The following is a 21,599-nucleotide window of genomic DNA, read 5'->3' on the forward strand; positions in this document are numbered from 1 at the left end:
ACCGTACAGTGTACAGGCCACTCGGCCGTTCAATTTTCATTTCATCATTATCATATCATTGTCAATGTCATTACTGATTGGCGCATTGTCGATGCCATTCATGATCAATCATCACGTCTCGCCCTCGGCGCAATTTCAGGGACGATTCATTCTTTCAATTTGACAAAATTGTTTTTGTAATACCTTGATATGGGCCTATAGGCCTAGCCTGTAGGCCTATGGCCACCTTTCGCTTGTTTTCCCGTAATAAAGACAGAGAATTTAGAAAGCAATCGCATTATAATTTCGTTTTGTTTACTCCATCAAAATAAGTTTGGAAATGTAACATACGTCATAGGCTATCGGTCGATCATTTTCACAATTTCTTTCGATTTTCATTGATTTACGACGCAGATTTTATGTTTTTCAGACGGGTGTTCTGGCTATTCACGTAAAGCGATACGCTAATATTCGACTTGGCGTGCTTGCACAGATATCCTTTTTGAGATTCAAAAGTAATTATTTGGTGCGGAGTTCGATTTACTGCAGTGTTAGTCTGTGAGACCATCATTGGCATCAACTTTGAAAGCCGATTTGAAAATAAGCCGAGAAGCACACGGCATGGCTCTTATTATCGTCGAAAGTCTGAAAGAACAGATTATTCGACCCAAATAGGCCCTAGACTAGGCCTACTCTCAACATTTTCTCAAACGGTGGGAATGCACATTTTCATTTCATGTTTATTGTCCGGCGCAGATCAATTAATCGGGATCCGCCCTGATGAAGGCCCGCAATGCCACTCTATAGGCTTCCAATGAGGAACCTACATCACAAAACCTGCCAATAGGGGGCCCTGCAGGCAAGTGGACCATGGTTGAAATGAGAAGGCCATTTCCTGAGTCAATGATTATTGAATATTTCATCCCTTAATTACTCTACATGGGGAAATAGCACCAACAATGTTGTTTTACTGGTCTTTAATTAAGGAATTGAACCCGAGGCGGAGGACCTTGGTTTAGTTACCAAGACACTCGAGGGTGGAGCTAAAATACAGTCCAAACCCGAGCCGACAGGCGAGGGTTTGGACGAAATTTTAGCTCCACCCGAGAGTGTCTTGGTAACTCAACCAAGGTCCGAAGCCGAGGGTTCAATTTCTATTCTAAAATACCTCAAACTTAAAAAGATAGGCCACGAAAATAACTTGAATATGTGCGAATTTGGCAAATTCCATCCATCGCCGGCCCGGCCGTAGCGCCGGTAGCGCCGTTGTTTACATTATGTTACGGCAACGTTACAGAAAATGAGACATGTACATTTTGTACAGCGCGCATAGGAAGTCCGCATCGGCTCGCTCGCTCAAGTGATGCTAAAATCCGCGCAAATGGGCTATTTGAAGCGTTTTTCTCGGCAAATATGTGTAGTGCTCATTAAAAAACTTAGGGTGGTTGATGCTTCCTTGACTGATTTGTGTTTGAAGCAGTGTTTTGAGAGCCTCAAACTTCTGAAGTGAGCTGAAATTCCATTGACGTGACGTGTGCATGGTTTCCACATTTTAGTGCAACCCGAGGGAACTTTGGTAGAGCATCTTGGTTGCGTGTCCAAAACACTCCTCTCTCAGAACGAGGCTTATGCATTTTCCATTTAAAAGTTGACTTTACGGTACCAAGGTATTTTAGAATTCTATTTTGATGAGTTTTTGGGAGAAAATCAACAAATCTTAATTTTAATGGAAAATGCACTGGAAGTGTACCTTCTGGTGCTGCCATCTAGATTTTTAGTTCTGCAGGTTCCTCATTCATTCAAAACTCGCGTCAGACTTGAAGATGCATTATTGCTTTGATACCGACGGAGGCGATGGCCATCGTAATTTGTATTCATCATACGGAAATCACTTTAAAGTTTTTCTGTTAGTGTAGTGTCCTTTTCCTTGACCATTCACACTTCAGTGGCAAATCAGGCGCGTGCCTGTATCTTCGAATTCAAGTCGGGAGCCAACACAGAGACGTGCCAACACTTTATATTGACCACAGTACTAACGAGGTAGTGGTAGACTGTATGAGACATTTTTCAATAACGGTAAGTTACAAACAAGAGTCCCGGCTGCAAAGTGGTATGGGCATATCAAAAAGCCAAGTGCCTTAAAGGGCCATTGTTATTATTAAGGGCAATATCACCAAGATGTCGGCTGTCCAGTCACCTCATATTCTACATGTAGTTTCTATCAACACATCGCACAAATAAGGAAAAATTCCAAATCTGGCTGAAATTATCACACTTTTTGTCCGATGTTGACCCAAGTTAGCTCTCTAAGCGTCGATCTTTTCCATGTGGAACGATGCACTGGTGAGGGTGCTTCCTGGAGCCATGGATCTACCCTGGGACAACTTGGCCTAGATATCGAATTTTTCGCTGATGGCGCTTGATCACCTCGCTATTGCGATAACTGAAATGACGCTCCGTCGTATAGCGGGATGACGCGAATTCGGATCTCAGCGTGCACTACCATGGCAGGAAAGGTCTTTCGCGCAAGGATTTGTTCGTACGAACGAATAACACGTGTTTCTACTATCTAAGAACTGAAACAAAATTGGAAAAGCATCAAACACGTTCAGAAAAATAGTTTACTGGTGAACCAACAGAAGAACAAACATACTGCAATAATAATCCCAATGGTCCTTTAAGGCTCTGACATGTCTGACCTCTGATTTTTTGTAATGAGCATAAATTTTGCACTTGCAGATTCATAACAATCGGGAGGATGCCACCCATATTCGGTTTGTCCTTATTGGATATCACGAGTTTGACAAACAGATCATTCTGGCCAAATCTGACATCCACATCTACGACATTCTAAAGGTAAGAACAAACATACCATTTTGGCCAAGTCTAGCATCTACAACTACGACATTCTAAAGGTAAGAACAAACATATCATTCTGGCCAAGTCTAGCATCCACAACTACGACATTCTCAAAGTATAAACAAAAATATCATTCTGGCCAAGTCTGACATCTTCATCCACGACATTCCCAGGGTAGCACCCAATTTACATTTATGGTCACTCTAAGTGTTAAGGCTCATTAACCTCATTCAACATAGACCTTTGATATTTACCCTATTTTGGAAAGGCATAGTATTTTTCACAGGATTTCTAAGAAATCAGGTCTTTCCGGAAAAAGTTGGACCATCCATTGCAAAGTTTTGTCGGATAAATCCGGAAACATTTAGAGAAACCGTTAGGAAGTCGGAAAAAGCCTTCTAATCTACTACTATTGTGCCCCTTTCCTAGATTTCTGTGGTAACCATGCAGTGCACGCCCGATGTTCATTTTATTTTTCTCATCACTGGCTCACCATTGTGATTTTCGTCGCTGCACATGGAACGTACTGTTGTACCGAACAAGTTGCAGCAATACAGCGTGGTCCAGAAAAAACGCAACCGGATACTTCCACTACCGGGGGTTTAACACCATTGATATCAGTGGATGGGGAATCTTTCTAGAAGAGGAAAGATACCGAGATCGCCCGATTTGGTTCAGTAGTTTTTGTTTTAGAGCCTCTTTTTGTGAAGCATAGACAGACCTTATTCGCACATAGGAAAAATCGACCACACCACCGAGATGTTTGTAAGCTACAACAGAAGCGTTCTGTTTTTCTGCATTGAACCTGGCCAAGTGACTCCAACCTTGCTTCACAAAAACGTCTCTACAACAAAAACTACTGAACGGAATTGGTTGATCTTGGTATCATTCTTGATCTAGAAAGATTTCCAACCCACTGGTATCAATGATTTTAACCGCCTGGAGGCGGAAGTTTTCGGTTGCATTTTTCTGGACAACCCTGTATAACGATAGCCATACAGGATAGAAGGAAATTTAAGATGGAGTAGATTCCACTATAGTTCTGCTCTCGGATTACGATGCGAAGGGTTCTTTTAGGTGCATGCATCACACCCGTTGACGGACAACAAATGTAATGTAATGCAGTACATGTATATGTTTACATAGTAGATAGATAGCTCGCCCCTCTCTCCTGCAAACTTTAATTTTGGAGTGATTAAGACTAAACGAGTTACTCGCAATTACTAATCATTTTCAGAACCCCTGGTATAGCTCCCCCTCCTTCCTGTAAACTATCATTTTGGGCTGATGAAGAGTTTTATAAAGTATCGGTCCCATAACTAATCATTTTCTTTTAGAACCCCTACATGTCAGAAACATTTGAGTTTGCAAGGAAAGACCGGGTGTTTGCTACTGCTGATATCGAGTTAGCCTTTGCGTATGGAAGCTTTGGGTATGGCTGGTCGAATCAACTTCAGAACCCCATCATAACGCCAGGATCACAGCTCATGCATTCAATGTTTTATCGTCAAGAGCCGCCTACAGAACGACTTCTCGAGAACGCATCGTGAGTTAATTTTATTAGGTTGCATTTCTGGTAAAAACCCGGGTGAGATGGACAGCCAGTACATGAACAGAGTCTGGCAGGAATTCTTCCTCCCTTTAGCTTGTTGGTCTTCCATGATGTGATGGTAACTGTAACAGAGAAAATGCGGTAGAGAAATATGCCTTCTTCTATTTTACTTTCGCTTGCAAGTAAAACTCAAGATTTTTGGTCAATCTCTTTCATAAAGAGTCGATCACCGTCATTGGCATCAATTCCAAGCTTGATGAAGTAGTCATCTGTGGACCGCGCGGTAAGATTCGCAATCATGCCTTGGTGGTAGGCCTTCGTGCATCGGTCTAATGTACCATTATCTAAGAGTTGAAGTCGATGATGGCAAAGTACTGAAATGGACGGCTGAGAGGAGACTCAAACGTCGTGATGGCTTGGAGGAGTTGGGAGTCGATGGTTTAGACGAGTCTCTAAAGTCAAGCATATAAATGCTATCCTCTTTTGCAGGGATATTGCCTCAGCGCTTCCCATCGGACATCCGCCATTTATCCCATTCACCGTGAAAGCGGAAATCGGGAAGACGGCAAAGGAGCTCGGTAAGTCCCTCATCGGAAACAATAATGAGCAAGTGCAACATTCTTCACTCACCACAAGATTCGCAACACTCGTCCGCGATCCGCGACGATAACTTTCACAACGGACATTGCATGTAGGTTTTTGGTAGATGACAGGGTTATAGTATAATAATAGTATAATATTATTACTGGAAAATAATGATCGTTTTAAAGTTAACTTTGATATCATCAGTAGTCATTGGTACTACTAATTTTACACTTTACTACATACTAAGAATGGGAAATTCATACAAAAATAGTCATACACTTCATTTTCTGTAAGATTTTTTTGAGAAGTTCACCATGATAACCCAAAATGAACGTTCAAATTGTGGGAAACTGCGGACGAAGATTCGGAAGGCGCGAGTGGCTAATGGAGTCTCCTGTCAAGCAGTTCAATAACTCTGCCGAGAATGGGAAAAGATGCCGCCAAATCTAACTCTGTTAGTGTTAATATGACTAAAGCCAATAAAGGACCATTGGCATTGTTAAGGGCAATATTACCCAGCTGTCGACTGCCCAGTCACCTCCTATTCTACATAAGTAGTTTCCATCAGCCAATTGCACAAAAAAGGAAAAATTCAAAATCTGACGGATTATCACGCTTTTCCAATGTTGACTCCAATTAGACCCGAGTTAGCTCTCCATGCGTTGTGTTTTCCATGTGGAACGATGCACTAGTAAGGTGCTTCCTAGAGTAATGGATCTACCCTGTGACGTCTTGGTGTATATAGATTTTCCCGACGTCACGCTGATGGCGCTTGATATACCCCGCTACTGCGACGATACACGTTCAGAAAAATAGTTTACTGAAGAACCAGAAGAAGAACAAACATACTGCAGTAAAAATCCGCCCATTCCTTTAACAATAAATCGATGATCGCATGTATTTTTTCCTCTCGATTTTCAGATATCGATGTTGACGTGAAGGACCTGACCCGGACCATAAGTGACCCGTTAATTCTGGTCGCAAAGACCCGGAAGAGGATGGGTGCTTTACTAGGTCACTACGGCACACTGTCGTCACGGACGGAGAGATTGGCTTTCCTTAACAAACTAGTCAACGAAAGGTCAGCCAGCGACTACCAGAGGGAAAAAGCGGTAATTTTCCATTGTCATAGTGATAAAGCTATGCGTCATGATACCCGCTCGATTTTCGATGACTGGATCCTAGTATGCATACTGGCATGACGAAGTTTATTGTTTCTGCGTGCTTATACATCAACTTCAAACGCAGATGACACGTCCCATTGACCCATATGTATCGGCCTAGTTGCCGTATCGAGTCAGGCTGAGAGTTTTTGCTCGTTCGGGCTACATTTTTGACAACACCACTCATATCCATGTCATGTCCACGATCTAGTTGCGAGAAGGTTTATCTATGTCTTTTCCAATAGGTTTGCGAGAAAAAAAACCGCACACGTGCACATATCCTTCGTTCCCCTGTAGCTTCATTCGTGGTCCAATGATGAAGTCTTCAAAAAATATCTAACCCCTCTATTTCCTACGTACACCCATCACTGGAAAAACTTATGGATTTCTATAGTGAGGTATGCGTACTCCGTCTCACAACACATTCAAATCATTATTGTACCCCACATATCGTATAAAAGTCGCTCCCTCGCGGACTATATAGAATGAAACTTAAATGTTGATCTAATGACCAACACAGGACAAAAATGAGCTGATGATGAAACCGTCTCGAAGAGGAATGTAACATTATAGTTGCCCACCGTTGATACAAAACACTGCTTGTCAAGAACAATGATTACATCTTCCCTCTCTATTTCGATAGACAATGGAACAACACAAGGAATGTGAACAAACCGTACCAAACTCAATGAATCCTCTTGCGGTACCCCACATGGATGTAGATTCTGATGAAGATCTACCAACCATGACGTTACTTATGGCCACTGCTCCCGGTGAGTTTATATATCCTCACGCTGACTGTTGAACGTGGTGAACGACTAAAGATATTCAGCTGAGCGTCCACTAGGACATTATTAGCTCTACATGTATAAAATATATCTGGCGATTGTAATATATGAAAGTAGGAGGAAACTGGAGACCCCAAAGGGCACCTACGCTGTTGAAAAAAGTCGCCCTTTTTATTTCATACGTTTACCTGGGCCTCATGGATGACTGGCGCTGATGTTTCCACCATGTCCACTGCGTCACTCTGAAAGCCCACACCCTAATGAGGAACCGGCGTTAAGATAAATGCCAGTGGCGGCGCCACAATCGATCGTACCTTCTGACGCCATGACGTCATTTTCTGGTCTGTTGACGTCGCATGAGGTCAATCACGGGAAACCATTGCGTACATTTTTGCACAGGATTTCAACAACAGAAAACGTACCCAATAACTGGCATCGCGCATATTTTCCGCAAAATTATCTTAAGAAACTGATAGCTCAATAGATTTAAAACAAGAAGATGCAAACGTCGCCGAAATCGGTCGAAAATAAGCGATCGTTTTCGGGCTCAGAAATAACATGATAATGCATTGGAAATTGAGAGTTTTGGTATGATCGATTGCAGCGCCACGCGGCGGATAAATCGCGCCGGTTCCTCATTGATCGATAAGCCGAATCTGGCCAGCACTTTCATTTGAGAAGACACAGTATTAAGCTTACTTTATCTTATCATATCATGTGTATTGTCTCTTCGACAGCTTGTAATATCCGCGGCATCCCATAAAAAGCCCTTCTTTATTGCTTTATTGTGTTCGTTGCAGCTATTCGGCCTCGGAATGTAGCATACAAAAAGACCAAAGCAACGATGGACGGAGACGATGTAAGTGTTCAGGTTCCATATGTGTCCATGAGCAGTGTAAATGTATTGTTGAGAAATAATTATCATAAGACTTAAGGTCTGTGTCCACCTGTGCGTTTTGTGCTGCGTTATCACGGAGCGTATTACGCATAGAAACTGCGCATTGTAAAGTTCAATGGCTTTTCAAAGAACCCTGTCCTTTTGTGCATGACACGGTCTGCACTGCGCTACGTAATACGGCCCATAAAGAAATTTTCTTTATGAAGCGGATCACGCAACGTAGTTCTGGTCCGTGTTATGTGATCAGTCAATAGAAAATGACCATAGGCCTTGGATATGAAAGGGTGGCAATATGTGCAAAGGGATCAAGGAAGGCATGATGACCAATGGACATAGTATTACGCCCGTATTACGCAACGCGTTACATATGCGCAGTGCGCTGCATGATAACGCACGTAATAACGCACCCAGTGGACACGGGCCTTAGGGTCGGTGTTATGATTTATACGCTAAATGAAATTACATAACATCTAAACTGATCAAATCCTGGTACCTTGTACACGAACCTGATCGAGACATGTCCATTTTATATGACGTGACATCACTCTGCGCGCACAATTCATATGGCTTATAAAGAATGTCAGTTGTTGCCGCGTCGGCCTTCCTGCCAAGCCAACCTTAAAATCTGCCATTTTCAACTTTAGTGTTAATATATTGTTGTATGTAGCCTGTATAACGTGTACAAGAATACCTTTGATGCTGCAGTCGTTTTATCCAAAAAACTTGAATCACCTCTGAAGTCATTATATCACGAACGTCCCCAATCATGTCAATAGGCAGGTTTCGCGACCCCTACGAACGACGAAGGTCTGTCGTGTCATCAAGCCATGTGCTAATTCATTTACGCGACACTCGTAAATCATCTTTTGTGTACGAGGAATCGGGGAAACTTTCGAAAACTTTCGTTTGTCTGTGTTACTGCATTCTAAGATGTAATGAAATACATGTTCTCCACGAAATTTGCTTTGCTTCAACACGTATAGGTATTATTACGTTTTCATTGCAGAGTGAGGAGCCAACGGTTCTTCAGAACCCCGAACCAGCGGTTATGTTCGATTTGAGCGAAGACGCGAGGAGTCCATCGGAGCCGACTGTCGCTGCTCAGACCAAAATGGCATGGCGCAAAGCTAAGACCCGCATGTTTGGTGTGCTTGGAGCATTTGGAATGTTAGCCCGTAAGGCAGAAGCGCCTGTCGCGCATGATCCGTCCAAACATGAGATTGCCAGTGGCAGTGAACCAGTCGATGACCTCGTTTCAATAACCGTCAAGTCCGAGGAAGAGAACCGGTAGGATTCTAACGAGGGATGAATAATGAAGCAGGTCGGAACGCAAAACTTATCGGCACACTTTATTTTATTCCCCTCTTTGTTCTCCTCACACGACGGACTGGTACAAAAGACAAGCTTTTTTTAGTCATATTATTGCAACTTAGTGTAATTACAGTGCAATCTACGTTACGAGAACACGCTAAATAATGTAGTCTCGACATTTCTTAGGAAGTTTCCCCCAGCAAAGCTAACTCCACCACCACATTTATACCACATACGGAGAGAAAGGCCACCAATACATTGACAATAAATCTTGTATCTGTTTCGAAAATCCGTAGAAATTGTCGTATAAATGATAGGCCGGGTCTATTTGGCAAGCCGCTCGCCGAACAGGCATCTTTTTTTGTCCTGTTTGGAGAGCCGCTTGCCAAACAGCACTAAAAAGCCACCCTGTTCGGCCAGCCGGGCTTGCCAAACAGGTAAAAAATCTACCCTGTTTGGCGAGCTGGAGACTTTACTTTAATATTAATGAGTTCGCTCTCCATTCAGGACAAGAAAAAGTCGCTGTTTGGTAAGCCGGGCTTGCCAAATAGTCACTTCCTAAATGATAACACTATGTAAATACTTAGCTTGACCATTGTGATGCATTGTTTAACGCTCATTAGGACTTTTCATTTGTCATGAGTTTTCCAAGTTCATGCTTAATAACATTTATGCTGTGACTGTAATCCATGGTTGTCTTCAAAGTAACACAGATCACACATTTCATTATAAGAATAGGCGGGTTTGTATTGAAACGGTTTAGTGCCCCAACCGAAAGCTACGCTTTTACAGAAACGGGTCACAGCGTCAGATGAGATGGTTCCATCCATGACCAAGAGGAGGGTAACTGTGATCGAGTAGATGTCTTGCCCCTAGCCAAAGAACAGGATGCAGTTGAAGCTTGATTGGAGAAGGAGGCCCTTTTACTGGTGGACGAGATTGAGAAGGAGATGAAAAAGGTCGATGTTCTGTTGAGATCAAGAGGCAGTCGTACCGGTATGCTCAGGATGGCCGACAGGATGAAGGGAACCTTCGAGGAATTTGGAGGCGTCATTGTCCGGCTGGTACACTCGTTCACGAACATTGGCAAGATGAAGGAGGTAGTCCAGGCTGTTAGGGACACCAAGGGGAGAATACGAGGACGAGGTCGATGACTGCTTTAACAACCGTGATGATGCCCCATTAGGGAGCCCATGTGCGGACTTTGGCAGATGAGAAGCTACCAGTAGACAATGGTGACAGGAAGGTTGAGGGGATGATGCCGCAAGCGAATCGAGCCAGCAGAGTGAGAAATCTCATCAATCGCTCAGGTGCCCGTCTGCGAGGATTAAGGCAATTTTCTCATGTGTAGATGTATGTGGCGAGTACAGACGGATGCATTTTCAACACAAAAATAGCTTTTTCAGGTTTAGGCCTGTATGGCAGCTAATCTATATGAATTCAATATCAATGAATATGAAGGTTGACAAATGGAATGTCCTGTTTATGTTCTGAGCTACGCGCGCGCCGTCTGGCGTTTTGCAACCGAGGCCCCGGTCCCCGTCTAGGGTTCTGCCAAAATATTCCTCGCCAGTTTGGCAGAATTGGTGTCATCTTTCCTGAATTGGACTTGGGCATGGTGGTTAACATGCCTCGATCAGCTGTTAAAGAATCAGAGTGATTCTAAGTTCTGCTTTGGAATCGCCTCCACTGAGTAGGCGGCGCTGACTTTCACATCATATGTCAAATGACTGAAAACTGAGGCAAAATTATGTCACGTCTCCCCGCCGACTCAAACCCTCGGGACAGGCAGCGCCATGTAGCGGTCACCGTAGCTTTGCGGGTACCGTGCCGGTGTATTCCTGTTTCGCCTATTCCTGTTCCGCCTATTCCTGTTCCGCCTATTCCTGTTTCGCCTAATTCCTGTTTCGCCTAATTCCTGTTTCGCCTATTCCTGTTTCGCCTAATTCCTGTTTCGCCTATTCCTGTTTCGCCTAATTCCTGTTTCGCCTATTCCTGTTTCACCTATTCAAATGTATTGCTAACCTCCCCACAGACGTAGGAATATGAACCGTCCCTTACTATAGTGTTAAAGGCTATCATTAAGAATAAAGTCTGAAATAATGGATTTAGCGACATTTCAATTATTTTAGTATTATTCGGAATAACTTTGGAAAATTATACATAGCTTACATAGGCTCATGTTTTAGCTTATTTTAAAAGGCAAGATATAAAATAGTAAGAAAGTTTTACCCTATCATTAGATTTGAGAAAGGTTTCCTGTTTTTATAAAATAAACGACTGCTTTACTCTACTTAATCTATTAGTTTTTACTGTGTGTCAGTATGGTCCTATGGTCCTACGGTCAAATAAGTCCCGGACTGTCCCCGCTTTCAAGGTGACTCTTTCAAAACGGTCATGGCATGGTTTGTTAACAAAGTTGATGGCATTTGATTAGTCAAATAGTCATCACATCGTTAACATCATCCAATTGTCCCCTCACATTTTCCCCATAAAATGGACATGCATCCCTAAGGTTCCCCGTGGGAGAGTCGATTTATTGTAGGGGTACTGGAAAGTAGGCGAAACAGGAAGTAGGCGAAACAGGAATAGGCCAAACAGGAAATAGGCCAAACAGGAAATAGGCCAAAAAGGAATAGGCGAAACAGGAATAGGCGGAACAGGAATAGGCGAATCAGGAATAGACGAAACAGGAATAGGCGAAACAGGCATAAACCACCGTGCCACACCCTCAGGCTTACGATACTATCTCAAACGTTCAGCTATAGAGATAACGCTTATCAAATTTCTGTAATTCGTTAGGACAAGATAAAAGTAAGAGTATATATACTAGATATGTATTCGTGTCGATAGGGCGGGTGTACCGGTGTTATACAAATGGGTTGATCCAAACGTAACGACGTCCTTGCACGAAACCAGAAGGAAAACAGCCTGCTCTTGGTAGAGTGGCCCAGAAGGGCTGAAAGATTTAAGGTCGTCAAACTACAGTCATCATGGCCGATCTCGAGGTGGGAGATTACGTCATCATCGGCATTCATTTCGTCATCACAGTTATCGTTGGACTTTGGGTAAGAAAGAGATGTATTCGAAACTTCGTGTTTCATTTTAAAATTTTCAGTGAATCAAAAATGTTCATGTCAGGGCGAAGTCATACTCGGCGGGCTTCAGTAATCGGAGGGTTGAGGGGCATTTGAACTGAGGGGTCGTGTAAGGCCGGTTGTACATGAGATCACTCGAGTACACGGTATATAAAGATATAGGTTTACCTTTAAAATACACGCATACCTTTGAGCAGAAATGACGACACAGCAGAAACGGACAAGAAACCTGTTCATTTTGAGGGCTGTGAGGCCACGTTTGTAACATGATTGCTGATATAACATTTTGATACTTTTCCAGCCATCATGCCGCGGAGGGCGGTCTTCAGCCAAAGGATACTTTCTAGCAGGGCGGGCGATGCCGTGGTGGTTGGTGGGCACGTCATTGTTTATGAGCAACATCGGTAGCAGTACATTCATCGCTCTGGCGGGAGCATCGTCTTCTGTAGGGATAGCGGTCATCTGTTACGAGTACGGGGTAAGTCGAGGTGGAGAGTCATCCGCTATGGAATAATCAGGTTAGATAATCATCTTTTATGGGATAAGACAATGAGGAAGTGCATTGAAAAGAAGGTAATCGAATAACAAAAAGAGAACCTGTATGGAGATGGAGATGTGGAGATGCCATTACTGTGATACTTCCATTTACCCCGTATCCATTATGACGACTCTCTTTCAGGGTCTATTCGGCGTGTTGCTGCTGGGCTTTCTCTTCATGCCCGTCTACATCTCATCGGGAGTGTACACCATGCCCGAGTATCTGCAGAAGAGGTTCGGCGGCAAGAGGCTCAAGATCTATTATGCTGTCCTGTCACTACTACTGTTTCTGTTCACCAAACTGTCGGTAGGTATGGTTCTGTCAGTATCCCTTGTTTGATACGTGACTCCTCGTTTAGTGCCATACAATAAAGAAATATCATACCTTCGGTTTCAGTGCTACTGTTAATCAGAATGAGGAAGTCTTATTAGTCAAATCGACAGAATAAAGGCTTCCGATTGGCTGAATCTACAGATTGAAGGCTCTGATTAGCCAAAAGGATAGAATGAGGACTTGTGATTGGTCAAAGAGGAAATCTGTTGGGCCAATCCGAGAAGAAGTCACAGCAAAGTTTGCTTGAGGAAGTAGGTTATGGTGTCGCAGCTAACCTGATTGATTGGCTTTCCTCCAACCATTTTCCAGGCGGAGATCTACGCTGGCGCAGTGATTATCAAGGCGACGCTCGGCTGGGATGTCTACGTATCTGTGCTCGCCTTGCTAGCGGCAACCGCCCTCTACACGGTGCTAGGAGGACTAGCTGCAGTCATATACACAGACTTTCTACAGGCTGTGGTCACATTGATTTCGGCAACCATCTTGGCAATTATGAGTAAGTGCAACCCTGTCTCGCGAGATCCACTCCATTTCGAAATCTGTGTGGTCCACCAATCAGCGTGCTTCTTTTTTCGTTTTGAAAACAGAGGAAGTGTACAATGTACGGTACCAAAGTGACGGGCGGCCATCTGTCAGTAGATCGGTTCCCAATCTCTTCCTACATTCTGTTTCAGGTATGATACGAATCGGTGGCTACGAAGCCATGAAGAATAAATACATGGATGCTGTTGGCGTTAACGCGACCATGAACTCGACCTGCGGGCACCCTGACCCGTACGCCTTCAACATCATGCGGCCAGCGACCGATCCAAACTACCCTTGGCCTGGCACAGTGTTCGGGGCCAGCATCTTAGCAACCTTGTATTTCTGTACTGATCAGGTAGGCGAGGAGTTCAGGCGTACAAGGTGATGAACAGGGACTGCCGAGATCAAACTCAGTTTTGTGGTCTTTTGATTCGCCAGTACGACAGGAAGTCTTAAACTGCCGCTTGATGAAGATGGTTGATGTCTATTCATCGCGGAGCTGTGTATTGGGAAGTCAGTCGGTCGGCAACAGTTACCAGTGCCGAGGTTTGGAGCATGGTTGAATGTTTAAAGGTTCCATATTAAAAACGACGCTAGTTGACGCCATTCTACGATCATCTTTCCCTTTTGCAGGTCATAGCCCAGGTCATCTGAGCAGCTAACGACGTAACCCATCCTTTCTTTTTGTAGGTGTTAGCCCAGAGGATCTTAGCAGCGAAAGACCTCACCCACGCCAAGGCAGGGAGTGTACTTGCCGCCTGTTTGAAGGTTCTACCAATCTTTATCATGATCTGGCCTGGATTAGCTAGCCGCGTCTTCTTCCCTGGTAATTTCTATCGGGACAGGTTTGCAGTACATGGACATTTCAGTGTATTGGATACGAATCTATGTACTATCGTAATCAAAGGTCTAGGTCACTCTAGTCACATATTCTTTGAAATAAAATCGAAATGGTGGTACGACCTGTATAATCCAGAAAACGTTATTTGCTGTGCCATCGCCTGTTCGTGGCCAATTTACGGAATTTATGCCTTTATTTTCCATAGAGACCCTCGCGTGTGCCACCGCCGACGATTGCAGGGCTGCCTGTGGTAACGCCGCAGGATGTGCCGACGTAGCCTATCCGAAACTCGTCCTGGAAATCCTGCCAGTTGGTCTGAGAGGGTTGATGTTGGCGGCCATGTTGGCAGCTCTGATGAGTTCTCTGACGTCCATCTTTAACAGTGGTGGGACTGTGTTTACTATCGATCTGTGGACGGAGTTTAGGAAGAAGGCTTCCGAGACAGAGCAGATGATTGTGAGCAGGTACGTGTTCTAGATGACCGTATAGCTATTAGGGTGGTTTCGCAGGCGCACGGATAGCACGACGTGAACGTTTAGCTAGACGTAACCGTTTTATTTACTGCTGCGTCATTTTGGTGGTTTCGCTGCGCACAAGAAAACGGTTACGTTTAAGTCTAGGTGGCGCGAATTTTGAAAATGGCGGCACTCGGAGAACTCTTGCATTTGGCGATTGAAAATGAAGATGATGAGTTTGTGTACCTACTTTTTAAAGAAATGGCGGTGCCAAGGGGGGTAACATATGATCTAGCGTTGCCTAGATTCGATTTAGAGACTTACACGGACGATCAATGTTGGAACGAATTCAGATTCCGCAAAGATGACATTCCTGTGCTATATAGTTTACAGAGCCTGCCCCTGGCTGTGCCACACCCGTGCACCACTCTAGACCTGCCTTCACAACATGAACACACAAGACAACACATTCCATCATCATCATGACCATGGATGGCCGGGGAAATATCCACATCATGACATGCATGAAATGCATGCGGCACAAGTGTCAAGTGTACATCCATGGGAGCGAAACATCGGCAACCGCACTTCATCATCTTTTTTCGCCTGCAAGGATAGGCGATATCGACTACAAAAGCCATTTATTTGCAGCACAATATTGCTAATAACTATTACAGGTGCTACTCAGGATGTACGACTTCTGTGTCAGTGAAAATTCGTCAATTTTGCTGTCCGTTTAGACTTACGTGTATCGAGCCCGCTATCCGTCTTTTCCCTCCGTTTACGCGAAGGGACGTTGCGTACGACGTCACGACACCGCAAGTAGTGATGACGTCACCGCTGCTAATTGTTCACGTCGCGCTATCCGTGCGCCTGCGAAACCACCCTATTGTCTGCCTGTGACGCACTGGTCTTCCGTTGCAGATTTCGCAGCCACACCTTAGTCAAGGAACGGGAGATAGCCGAATAACGTCTTTGAATTTGCGTTACATGAGTTACATGAGACAAATCGATTTCATGAGCCCATGTGCAACTATTGTCTTTGTGCCATATTTAATTTGCTTCATCAAGAAGTATCGTCGTTGGTTGTCATTGTAGGCTGTTTGTCCTCGTTTTCGTCGGACTTGCCGTAGCGTGGCTTCCACTGCTCGAGAACACAGAAGGAGGGCAGCTGGTGAACTATCTCCAGGGCGTCAACTCGTACCTGGCCCCACCCACCCTCTCCTGCTATTTGGCTGCTGTCCTCTGGAAGCGAACCAATGAACAGGTCGGTCAATAACAAATTCACGTTAACATTGCTTAAAGTAAAGATGCGGTATTGATCGAGAAATCGTTCATATCGTGAGACATCGATATCCATGAAATCCCAACAGGAGGCAGTTGTATAGCAGGCCAGTTATGCGAAACTTTACATTTCACCAGGCCTTCTTCTTTGTTGCACATCACAACGAGAGCTGCCTATCTCGAAATTTTTGACCTGGGTCGTGGATTGTCTACCTCTGGCTCTAGATTTTCAGATGATGATGATGGTGACGGTGATGATACAAACGGCGGTAAAGACCCAAACACCTACGATTTCTCGTTTCAGGGTGCATTCTGGGGGCTAATGGTCGGCCTCATCTTGGGTGTTGTCAGGATGATTGCCAGCTTCGCCCTTCCAGCGCCACCTTGCGGCCAACCAGACACTAGACCAGACATCTTGGCAAAATGGCATTTCTTACATTATGCTGTGTTCCTGTTCGTGTTGAGTCTCGTTGTGACTGTTGTTGTCAGCTTGCTGACGGAACAACAGAAGGAAGAGGAGGTAAGACATTATTGAGTAATCACCGTTATTTGCAGTCAGAATTTTTCACCTTTGTGTCGGACGTTATTGTAGGTTTGATAGGTAGACTAGAGTTTGATGGTTACAGGTCAGCTTTTCCTCTCGCTGGCCGAGGCCGTTATTGGCTGAATATAGTAGCTGTTTGGTAAAACAGGGTTTCGTTCTCTACCGCCACCTAGTTGACATCGACATTCTTTTCCAGCTCCAAGGTCTTACGTGGTTAACAAGAAACCAAGTCAATCGATCCACGCTCAAAGATGAAGAAACAGAAGTGGAAGCTGTCCTTTCGGACTTAGACAAAACACTTGGTAGGCCTAATTATCACCCGCTTTGTCATTCGTTCGATATCGTTGCCTCTTCCTTATTAGTAAAGTTACGGATTTAGTACCAGTATATCCAATGTGCAGCGCTAATCACTCTGAATTCACTGGTTTGTTATGATATAACATCTCGTACTGTTGCTCTGAATTCACTCGTTTGTTATGATATAACATCTCGTCCTCTTGCATCAAGTGAAAAAATGCCCTCTTCCAACAGTTGAGCAAATATTATCAACAAGGAGTGATAATTCACCTCCAAAAGGTAATGAATGTACTACGTTTCTAACCCATGTCACCTTAGCATTTATGCTAGTGGTGTGGATATTTGTCCTGTTGAAGGACGAAGTCGTCAGGGGAGGGAAGCGTTGGTATAGTGAAGGTACAAGGCCGTTATGTTCAATTCTTGGCATCCAATTATTGCCTTTTTTCAGGCGACGAAGTTAAATATCAACCAAAAGAATCATGCGCACGCAGATCCTTCAACTTCATCTGCGGCGTTACTAGTGAGGATTCAAAGGTCCCGGATGAAGAGAGGAAGGCAATGGAAGAGAAAATGAACATGCTGGCGATGTCAGAGAATCCAAAATGGCGGAAATTTGTTAACATCAGCGCTTTGTTCATGGTGGCTGTCGGGGTATTCTTCGTTGGCTTCTTCTCGTAAAATCACCACTGTGTTGATGGAAGAACGATTTGTTGTCAAGTCTTAACAACAACAACAAGAACAGTTTCCATGGGTCAAGTGATAAACAATACCAACAATGTACATGTAGTTTACTGAAACAAAACGTGTTTTTATGGTGAGGTGGACCAGACACAGACCTTCGGGTTGGTGGTATTAGCCCTGGTGAAAAAGGATAATTTTATCGGTTGATGAAACAATGAGGACCCAGAGAGGTCCTTTCCCCAAATATTTCTTCGTGAAGCTTCTCGAATCTCTTCAGTTGAACAACCACTTTCCGAATCACTTCGATTGAAGCGCAGCAATTGTCAATGCACATGTAAAGATAGAAAGCGCTCTACAGTTCTAATTTTTCGCTGAGCCATAGAAATATTAAGCTTATGAGTATTTCAAAGATATCAGACTTTTATCGCACATAAAATACCTATGATTAATGGCCTCTCTATTTCTACGGTGGTGTTCCTCAGATTGGACTCAGAGCACTTAGACATGTGGTTGACTGCCTGGATATAGATGGTATATGTGGCGCCATCTATTAGGAGTTACATCAAAGGTGATTACTCTCGAGAAAATTCGAAAAAGGTTCCTTTCGTTTACATGAGAGTGAGTGCTTTTATCAAAATTGATATTGTTATCCTAAACTCGATTATGTAGGTCGAAATGTGATATTTCATTGGCTAATAGTGATATTAAGGAGATCCGGGCACCTTTAGATTTACTATTTAGCATTCGTCCGTCTCTCTGAGTGGTAACCTGGTGGTGGTGCACGGCGTGCTGGATTGGGGGTGGGGGTGTGGGGGTGGGGGGGGGGGGGGGGGGGGCAATAACAACGAGTGGTTTCAATGTCGTCTGTAACAAATATTGACCATTCGCCTGTAAATCGACAAGCCCTTTCCTCCACAAGAGATGTACAACAGATCAAAGGCAATTTCAGTGGGCTAACTTGGCTCTCCTTTTGCATGTTTCATGATTACACTCAGTTTGCGCCTCGCCTTCCCGCGCAAGCGCGACAGCGTACGTTGTGACGGAACAGAGAACAGTGCATTTTTTATGAAGCAAACGGACTTCAAAACATGGTAAATGTACCAGAATGTCATGTGTTCTTGGTAAACTTATGTACCAAGTTTGGTCGTTTTGAGGCTGCTATGGCTTGATACGTTTGCCGACAACCATAACATAACCGCCAATTTTAATCTAAAGCACTTTTTTTGCTCTAATTCAAATTACATGCTTCATCAACTGATTCAACCACTCGACAGAAAAAAGCCAAAAAGAGGCCATAGGACACGTTGTCCCCAACTAAAAGTATTAGTCTCCGATAGGTGGCTGGGTGTGGCATCAATTTCTCTTCGACCACGGGCTAAACTCCTTATTGACTCACCTTGTTCACATTGAGTGACGCTGTTGAGCACGTCTCACGGCTGAGACAAGACCACTAATGAATATTCTTAGGTTGGAGGGTCGAGGCCTATCAATTAGACGAGTGCATGTTTTTAACTCTCAAGTACATATTTGGAGAGGTATTGAAAAAATATTTGCTGTGGTAGGTCTACAGATATAAAGAAATTATTTAATGAAAAAGTTAATTTTGAATTTTGCTATTTTTGCAATAGGGGGCGTGTTTTGAGTTTTTTCTGCCAGTTGGCTGAAAAGAGTGGAAATATAAAAGTCTGTCTAATTTGTCGATTATCAAAAAATTTCCGTGGTCAACTACCGGTTTATTTTTCACCATTTACTTGCCCGACTGTCCAGAATATCATATCAAAATTTCAGATTCACAACCCAACGCAGTATTTGATGCGTCGCGGTCCAACATTATACAAATTTGCTATATTATGCAACCAAATGTCTTGGCAAAGAAATCAATCCAAAGGAAAATAATGAAACAATTTGTTTCATTATTATAAACATCCAAGATCATTTGTAAACTTCATTTTGATTGGATTAAAACCTTTTAGGATCCGTTACGACATTTTTTTGGATCCGTTATTGCTTTTTTGGATCCGATACGATGTGATGACTTGAAATCACATGATGTGAATCGAGTTACGCTATTGGCCAAGAACATTTGGTAGCATAATATTGACAATTTAACTGCTTAAAGGCTTAAAAAATCAATTGTGGTCTTGTTTCGGCTCCATATTGTTGACAGCGTTACGCCATTTTCTCTGTTGTGGTAATGTGCGTATTACGTTATAGATGGCACTGCGTAGTATTATGGGCAATGCAATACACAAACACTTCCTGCGATGGAAGACGCTGTAATCTGATGGTGGCCGTCGGTCAAGTCACGTGGTCTCAGCTTTCCCCGGCCACAGACACGCTGTACTGAGTGAGACATGGAGCATCCTGGCACAAGTTGTTTTCAATAAACCCATCACGATTTCAGGGGTAAAAAAGCCAGATCCCAGGATGGACAGGGTGGCAAGTAAGTGTTGGTCTAACGAACCATGGTGTATCATAAAGCCGTTTTAGAATTTTAGAATTTGGGACACGCCGTTCTGGAACTTTTAATAAAGTTCCAGAATCAATGTCGGTTTAGCGTGTTTTGCCATTGACCCACGATAGGGCTCAAACCTCGAAAACCAACGGTCATCGAGTGAAGGAATAGTAGATCAGCTCCCAGGCATGAGAGTTTTCCGGTAATTTCCGGAGATCCGGTTATGAAGTATCCAAAAAGTTGGGTCCCGAGATTCGCGCAGATCTGCAATAAAAATTAGGGTGGGGGGGGGGGGGGGGGGGGTAGAGGTGTTGACCTGAACTAAAGAGCCAGTCACAAAACTTTCCGCCCGGCATCAAAATTGTCCGCATTATTCCCGCCAAAGCCAGAGCTAAACCCATCGAATCACCACACGCCTTGGCATTCCCAAAGGCAGGCCGCAAAATGTATATCGCGCTGTAGCCGTCAGTCTCTGAATCAACCGTGTGACTCGGCCTAGACGGTATCTGCCCATTCCGCCTTAACCTTATTCGCCTTATCCAATTTTGCCTTCTCCCATTTAGCCTTCTCCTAACTTGCCTTTTCTCAATTCGCCTTCTACGATTTCGCCATCGTCTTATCTCGCCTTTGTTCCAATTGGCCTTCTTCCTAACTCGCCTTCCTCTCATCTTGCCTCATCCTAGTTTGCCTTTTCTTATTTCGCCTTTGTCCTATTCTGCCTTGGTTCCATCCTGCCTTATCTCATCTTGCCTTTTCTTGATTGACCTTTATGTCAATTCGCCTTCTTCCCGTTTTGCCTTCTCCCGTTTCGCCATATCTCACCTCGCCTTTTATCAATCCAAAAGTTGGTTTTGGAGATACATGTAAGCTTACATGTAGATGGTTCAGAAGTTATGAAGATTTGAAAATATTGGTAATTAAGCAACAGCCTTGGGTAGGGTACCAAAACATAATTCGTGGAAACACTCTTATATGAAAGATTGGCCCCACAAACATGGGTAAAACATGGGTAAAAGAGACAAAAGTCTTTTGTAATATGGTATGTAATGTAATATGACTATAATGGCTGAGAAGTTATCTACACTTGTAATTTTGGCAATGTCCACCGGGTTTTGGTTGCAGGTACCCCCGAATGGACCCTAGAAGCCCTTCAACACTGTTGAAGACACTTTCATATGAAAGATTGACTCAACAAACATGGGTAAAGACACCAAGTTTGTTGCAAAGTAGGAAGAAGGCGAAATGGGAAGAAGGCGAAATAATACAAAGGCGGGGCGGGTAAAGGCGAGATAGGATGAAGGCGAATTAGGACAAAGGTAAATTAGGACAAGGTGAAATAGGAGAAGGCAGATTAAGACAATGGCAAACTGAGACGAAGGCAAGAATGGATAAGGCAACTTGTGATAAGGCAAG

At 43.7% G+C, this 21,599-nt stretch overlaps 2 protein-coding genes across 2 annotated transcripts; both read left to right on the forward strand.

Moving 5' to 3' along the window:
• Positions 1–1,936: 1,936 nt before the first annotated feature.
• On the forward strand, positions 1,937–7,689 carry LOC135497722 (cation channel sperm-associated targeting subunit tau-like). Its single transcript, XM_064787554.1, has 7 exons — positions 1,937–2,055; positions 2,719–2,835; positions 4,176–4,384; positions 4,880–4,968; positions 5,897–6,087; positions 6,782–6,911; positions 7,664–7,689. The coding sequence occupies exons 1-7, from the start codon at positions 2,035–2,037 to the stop codon at positions 7,687–7,689; spliced, it is 783 nt and encodes a 260-aa protein (XP_064643624.1). The 5' UTR covers positions 1,937–2,034.
• A 4,345-nt stretch (positions 7,690–12,034) lies between these two features.
• Positions 12,035–17,807, forward strand: LOC135497995 (sodium/mannose cotransporter SLC5A10-like). Its single transcript, XM_064788103.1, has 11 exons — positions 12,035–12,203; positions 12,535–12,711; positions 12,913–13,077; positions 13,414–13,600; positions 13,779–13,984; positions 14,320–14,455; positions 14,676–14,934; positions 16,024–16,192; positions 16,514–16,729; positions 16,950–17,055; positions 17,499–17,807. The coding sequence occupies exons 1-11, from the start codon at positions 12,129–12,131 to the stop codon at positions 17,726–17,728; spliced, it is 1,926 nt and encodes a 641-aa protein (XP_064644173.1). The 5' UTR covers positions 12,035–12,128; the 3' UTR covers positions 17,729–17,807.
• Positions 17,808–21,599: the final 3,792 nt, after the last annotated feature.

Source organism: Lineus longissimus, chromosome 13, assembly GCF_910592395.1.
Source record: "Lineus longissimus chromosome 13, tnLinLong1.2, whole genome shotgun sequence".
NCBI classification, from domain to species: domain Eukaryota; kingdom Metazoa; phylum Nemertea; class Pilidiophora; order Heteronemertea; family Lineidae; genus Lineus; species Lineus longissimus.

Excerpts from the sequence above, each read along its gene's own strand:
- LOC135497722 (XM_064787554.1), top strand. The coding sequence starts at position 2,035 with ATGAGACATTTTTCAATAACG. Across the intron at positions 4,385-4,879 it reads CGACTTCTCGAGAACGCATC|GGATATTGCCTCAGCGCTTC; the intron begins GTGAGTTAATTT and ends CCTCTTTTGCAG. Across the intron at positions 4,969-5,896 it reads GAAGACGGCAAAGGAGCTCG|ATATCGATGTTGACGTGAAG; the intron begins GTAAGTCCCTCA and ends CTCGATTTTCAG.
- LOC135497995 (XM_064788103.1), top strand. The coding sequence starts at position 12,129 with ATGGCCGATCTCGAGGTGGGAGATTACGTCATCATCGGCATTCATTTC. Across the intron at positions 12,204-12,534 it reads CAGTTATCGTTGGACTTTGG|CCATCATGCCGCGGAGGGCG; the intron begins GTAAGAAAGAGA and ends ATACTTTTCCAG. Across the intron at positions 17,056-17,498 it reads GGACTTAGACAAAACACTTG|GCGACGAAGTTAAATATCAA; the intron begins GTAGGCCTAATT and ends GCCTTTTTTCAG.